Source organism: Cucurbita maxima, unplaced genomic scaffold (genome assembly GCF_002738345.1).
Source record: "Cucurbita maxima cultivar Rimu unplaced genomic scaffold, Cmax_1.0 Cma_Scf00012, whole genome shotgun sequence".
NCBI classification, from domain to species: Eukaryota; Viridiplantae; Streptophyta; class Magnoliopsida; order Cucurbitales; family Cucurbitaceae; genus Cucurbita; species Cucurbita maxima.
The window spans coordinates 4,463,794-4,469,870 of record NW_019272028.1 but is presented as its reverse complement, the minus strand read 5'-3'; the positions used below and the strand labels follow the sequence as shown (position 1 = coordinate 4,469,870).

Below are 6,077 nucleotides of genomic sequence, written 5' to 3'. Positions count from 1 at the left end.
TCAAATGAATGGAGGACCGAGCTAGTTTTTCATGAGCATTAACAGGTCTTGGAGCGCTTTTCAAGAGCTCTCACACATACTCCGGGGTGATCATCACCACCTTCACGTCACATCTTTACATGAGAAAATATATTATTTTTATTGGTCGTTTGTCAACCATCTTGGACTCATTACTTATTGATGTGATCGGTTCCATTTATTTTTCTTTATGATGATAAATGATCGACTTAATTAAATGGACGACAATAATTATTGGTTCAAATCCAAATTAGGTAAACATATTAAATACAACTGATCTGTTTAATAAAAAAATTTATTACATGATATTATACTATAGAATAGAAAAAATATAAATTTTGAAATGTTTTTTTTTTCTTGTATTAAAATTAAAATTATTATTAAATAATTTTTAATAAAAAATATATTTAACTGTCCTCGTGGAGTGGTAACGACCTGAAGCAGCAGAGAAGATATTTACCTCTGCTATTCTCTCTCTCTCTGTGGCAATGGATTCCTTCACTGTTGCTTCTTCTTTTGCTTCCTTATGGATTCCAAGACTGTCAGCTTCTTCCAAATTCTCTAAATTCAATTCTTCTTCATCCCATTCGATTCAGCCGAGATTTCGAGTGGTTTGTTCTGGTGGCTCTCGGCACAATATTGCTCCCCAGGATTTCCATTTCATCCTTCACGATGCCATGGATTCTTCTGGGATTGACGCCTCCTATTCTAAGGTAAATCCTCTGTTTTATCTTCTGATTTGTTTTCTTTTGATTAGGGTGCTTTTAATTCCTAACGTTCTGCTAATTTGCTTTGGGCATTCAGGGAGATTTTGTTGCTTATTTATTTGGTGATCAAGTCTAAACAGTTCTTTTGATTCTACGTTCGGTCTTGTAAAAGCTTTTTCCGAAATGGAATGTGCTTGTTTTCTTGTTGTTGTCTGGGATTTTTCTGAATCTTCTCTGGTTTTCAATTTCTTTACTGCTATTTTATCATGTCCGTGGTATGAAGCATTAAAAAAGTGAATGGGGCGATTGATATTGAAACAAACTATCCGTTATTTTTTTGTTTTCTACTTCATATTTTTGTAGTTACAGGGACCAAATTAGAAACAAGAATTCTAAGATCAGAACTATATTAACCTCTACTTTGGTTTATTTGTTCTTGGATTGGCGCAGAGCCTCATTATTTCCCCCTTTGGTTTATTAGTTAAGATGATAAGCACTTTGATTTTAAAAGAAAATGGAAGAGAGAAAACAATCAAAGTTGTTTGATCTATTGAGCACATCTGGCAAGACATTCTACAGGGATCCTGGTTTATTAAGGTTTATTTTCACTCTCTTTAGATTCTTACTAGTTATCTTGGAACAAAGTTTGGGAGGTTAATAGGTTTAATGCTTCCCTATGAGCGTCCAGCCATCGAACTTTTTGTAATTATCAGCTTGATTTTATTCTTTTGGATTAGAATCCCTTTGTGAGATCCCACATCGGTTGGAGAGGGGAATGAAACATTTTTTATTAGAGTGTGAAAACTTCTCCCTAACAGACATGTTTTAAAACCATGAAGCTGAAGGCAATACGTAACGAGCTAAAGCAGACAATATTGCACACTGAAGACGCTAGACTCCCAAGGGGGGTGGATTGTGAGATCCCACAACGGTTGGAGTGGAAAACGAAACATTCCTTATAAGGGTGTGGAAACCTCTCCCTAATAGACGCGTTTTAAAACTGTGAAGCTGACGACGATACGTAACGAGCTAAAGCAAACAATATCAGTTAGCAGTGTGCTTGTGCTATTACAAATGGTATCAGAGCCAGACATTGAATAGTGTGCCAGAAAGGATGCTGGCCCCAAGGTAGGTGGATTGTGAGGTCCCTCATCGGTTGAAGAGGAGAACGAATCATTCTTTATAAGGGTGTGGAAACCTCTCCCTAACAGACGCGTTTTAAAACCGTGAACCTGACGACGATACGTAACGAGCTAAAGTGAACAATATCTACTAGTGGTGTGCTTGGGCTATTACACCAGGTAGTTGTGAAATTCTTTCCCTGCGCTGAGCCTCTTTTGTGTATGCCCTCGTACATTCATTCATTCTACCAAGTGAAAGCTTGGTTTCTTAAAATAGAAAAAAAAAAGTGTTGATCACTGATTAGCTTTAAGCATTTGCAACTACTACTTCTATTTTCTCCTCCTTCATGAACGAGAACATTTTATTTCTATTTTGTTAACTTTCTTGATTGTACATGACAAATTCTTGACCGCAGTAGTAATTTAAGTTGCTTTTATCTGAAGTTATTTTGCTTGCACAGTTTGATATTTATGCTCTGCTGGTTAACATGGTTATCAAAAATCAAAGACATGCTCTAGTTTCTTAAGAACAAAACGGTTGTCAAATAATCATATTTTGATGCTCAATGACTGTGCAGGAGGCTAGGAAGGGTTTCTTGACTCAGATTCAATACTTATCCAATATAGAGAGGGAAACAAGTATTAGCATTAATAGGCGTGTTGATTTGGCGAAAGCTGCTCTTTACATTGCAGCAGAGGATGATTCCTTGGTATCTAATTCATCTGTTCCTCTTCCCATCGATGCATTTATTCATAGTCTAGCTGACCTTTCCATGGGCTATTGCACTCACTACAAATCTTCATTCAATTTATCACCAGAAAGTTTTTTGGAGAGTATAGAGAGGTACATGTATGTCACTAAGGTAAGATTTTTAAATTTCAAAAACGGTTATAACAAGTTAAACATATCTCAAAATTCTTCCAATGACATATTTCATATTTTAGGGTTTCAGAAGAACCAGTTCTAAAGCTCAATTGGAACCACAAGCTCTATATCTTCACACAGTAAAAGATTATGCCCTGTATTTTCTATTTTGAGTTTTTTTCTTTCTTATTTTTTGTAATGGAGTTGAATTATTTTTGGCAATATTTTGTTTCATGTTGACAGGTTTTGACCCATGGTACAGGATCATCTGCACTACTTTCACTCGTATACTCCGAGATCTTGAAAATGCTTCGTTTGTGGAGCCTTCTGGATTTCGATGTAGAGATATATCATCCTCATGACGACTATAGCCTTCCCACAGGCTATCATAAACTGAAAAGCAAGGAATCTGATCAACCACACATAATAACAACCCAAAGTCTGTTGGTGGAGGTAATATTTAGTCTTGGTCCTATCAAATATGATACTAATGACTGTACTCTTAGATTTGTTAACCTTAAGACCAAAATGATTTTGAAGATCGACAATAAATGGTTAACATTAAAATATAAATCTTTCCTACCCGGATAAATAAAGATTGTATCATCAGTAAATTGAAGATGCTAATGATGGGATCTATCCCTTCCCGCTCAACCCTCAAGGAGACCTTTATCCACCGTGCCAAAATGAACCTACTAAGAGCATCAACTACTACTTTAACAGCCCAAGCCGATGTGAAATCTCACAATCCACCCCCCTTCGGGGCTTAGCGTCCTTACTGGCATACCGCCTCATGTCCACCTCCCTTCGGGGCTCATCCTCCTCGTTGGCACATTGCCCAGTGTCTAGTTTTGATACCATTTGTAACAGCCTACCGCTAGCAGATATTGTCCTCTTTGGGATTTCCCTTTTGGGCTACCTCTCAAGGTTTTTAAAACGTGTCTGCTAGGGAGAGGTTTCTATACTCTTATAAAGAATGCTTCGTTCTCCTCACAAACCAATGTGGGATCTCACACCCACCCTAAAAATTTTAGGATGGGGAAATAGGATCTCCTTACCTAAGACCTCTTAGGTAAGGACTCTAGTGGGACCTTTAGGCTTCCAATTAACAAGAAAAGAGTACTTGGCCTTTCTAATACGGTTCAAACTTCTTAAATATTTTTGTAAATATTAGTAGGATATGTGGTCTCTTGATAGATTTAATGCATATCTCTGGGCGTCTGTTACTAAGGCCTTACACATTTGGATGAATTGGATTCTTTTTTTGTATTGCTAGGTTAGGGTTTTGGCATTCTTTTTTGTTGGGTTGTCGATTTTGTATGCGCTTATGCATTCGTTCTTGATTAAAGAAACCGTAGTTCTAATCTCTTTTTAAACTAGAAAAGTTCTGATTTACTCTCTCTGATTGTGTACATGAATGCAGATTTTAAACAATTTAAAAGAATCTTTTTGGCCATTTCAACAAAATCAACCCAGAAGTTTATTCTTAAGAGCCGTTGATGTTGCTAAATGTAGTGATAGATCGAATACAATTGAGGAAAGGTATTTCAACTATTTAAATCTGCAGCGTAGGCCTACTTGCATCACCAAATTCACCATCCAATAACTCTTTACTTTCCTCAGCCCTCCCTTCTAATCAAAGCTTGTAGATATGTGCATTAATATCTCTGTTTTTTGCGTTTTTTTTACCTTTTTCAGTGGCTTTCAGCTTGCGTCTGCAAAGGCTGCTCAACACAAGCTAGAACGTGGAGTTTGGACAAGTAGGCGTTATGTAGATATGAGGCGTGCATTAGCTGGTATGCTACACTTCTCTCTCTTCGAGACTGTAATAGAAGATCAAATAAAGAAAATCCAGAAAATGGTGAAGAAACTATTTAGCCATACTGAAAAAATGCCATCTTTTTTATTTATTTACTTTCCTACTCATTTTGTTTTAAGAAAAAGAATAGAACTACTGACTAGAGTCCAAACAAACCTCACCGGGCTAAACTCTGGTTTATTTGGTCTTAGTACAAGTTTAACAATCGAAGCCCACCACTAACAAATATTGTCCCATTTTGCCCATTAAGTATCACCGTTAGCCGCACGGTTTTAAAACACATTTGATAGATAGAGGTTTCCACACGAATAAGGAAGGTTTCGTTCCCCTCTCCAACTGATATGAGATCTCACAATTCACCCTCTTTAGGGATCAACCTCCTCGCTAATACACTGCCCGATGACTAGTTCTGATACGATTGCAACAACCCAAACCCATCACTAATAGATATTGTCTGCTTTGGCCTGTTACGTATCGTCGTTAGCCTCACGGTTTTAAAATGCGTCGATAGAGAGAGGTTTCCACACCCTTGTAAGGAATGCTTCGTTCCCCCCTTCAACCGGTGTGAGATCTCACAGCAAGCCTTATTCTGTATCCCATTGACATCTCAAGCTTCGCTCATGGATTTATACAAGCTCTAGCTCTCTCATCCACATTAGCACCAAAATATTCTTGTTCTCTCCTTAAGGAAAAGGTTCAGTTACTTCTACTCTTACTTCATCTTAATCTGTAAGCTCATTATGCTTCCTTGCAGCATGTGAACGGCTTATCCTCCTTGATGTTGATATGAAGGAACTGAGAGATTATAGCATCCTTCTCTACCACTGTGGCTTCTATGAGCAATCACTGGAGTACTTGAAGTTGTATCAGGAAACAATGGTACATTCTATCAATCTAAAATGAAAATAAATGGAAAGGGAATTCTATCAATCTAAAATGAACTGATCACCTCAGCCAACCACTGCAGAGTTCCTCGAGTCCAACCGACAAGTCAAGTTCCGAGGAGGAAGAAGCTGTGGAAAACTTGATGAAACGCCTTGCCCTTATTATGATTGAAGATGGTTGGAGCACACCCTCCTATGCTTGAAAGTTCATCGGTAAGAACGCCGAACCATGATAATTAACTCATCATGTACACTATGTTATACGTGGTCGACTAAACCTCGAAAACGAGAAGGGTGATCCCTGTTAAAAGTGATCCATCATATGGAATAGGTAACTGAATACAGCGTTGTATGGAGATAATGAATAGGGATAGGAGTCTTAAGCTCAGATGCTGAAAGGCTTAATTTGGCACTTGAGAGAAATTGGTCCTTACTGTACCACTAATTATGGATGTATAAACGTTAATGTAAATACATGCAATTGAGTAAAGTTTTTTTAACTTCTGTTTCATGTAATTTTGCTAAATATTGCATTTTCTATCTTTTATTGAATTTTATTAATTTCACCCTTAGGTATTATCCACTTTGACCTATTACGTATCGCTGTCAGCCTCACGGTTTTAAAACGCGTTTGTTAGGAAGAGGTTCTACACCCTTATAAAG

At 37.4% G+C, this 6,077-nt stretch overlaps 1 protein-coding gene across 1 annotated transcript; it reads left to right on the top strand.

Annotated features, from left to right (window-relative positions):
* The first annotated feature begins 458 nt into the window (after nucleotides 1-458).
* On the top strand, nucleotides 459-5,930 carry LOC111487487. The gene is made up of 8 exons (XM_023134901.1): nucleotides 459-731; nucleotides 2,425-2,709; nucleotides 2,792-2,851; nucleotides 2,955-3,164; nucleotides 4,135-4,253; nucleotides 4,410-4,507; nucleotides 5,285-5,409; nucleotides 5,498-5,930. The coding sequence occupies exons 1-8, from the start codon at nucleotides 507-509 to the stop codon at nucleotides 5,615-5,617; spliced, it is 1,242 nt and encodes a 413-aa protein (XP_022990669.1). The 5' UTR covers nucleotides 459-506; the 3' UTR covers nucleotides 5,618-5,930.
* Nucleotides 5,931-6,077: the final 147 nt, after the last annotated feature.

Coding starts and splice junctions, on each gene's coding strand:
- LOC111487487 (XM_023134901.1), top strand. CDS start 507: ATGGATTCCTTCACTGTTGCTTCTTCTTTTGCTTCCTTATGGATTCCA. Junction 732..2,424: donor TTGACGCCTCCTATTCTAAG/GTAAATCCTCTG, acceptor ATGACTGTGCAG/GAGGCTAGGAAGGGTTTCTT. Junction 2,852..2,954: donor AAGCTCTATATCTTCACACA/GTAAAAGATTAT, acceptor TCATGTTGACAG/GTTTTGACCCATGGTACAGG.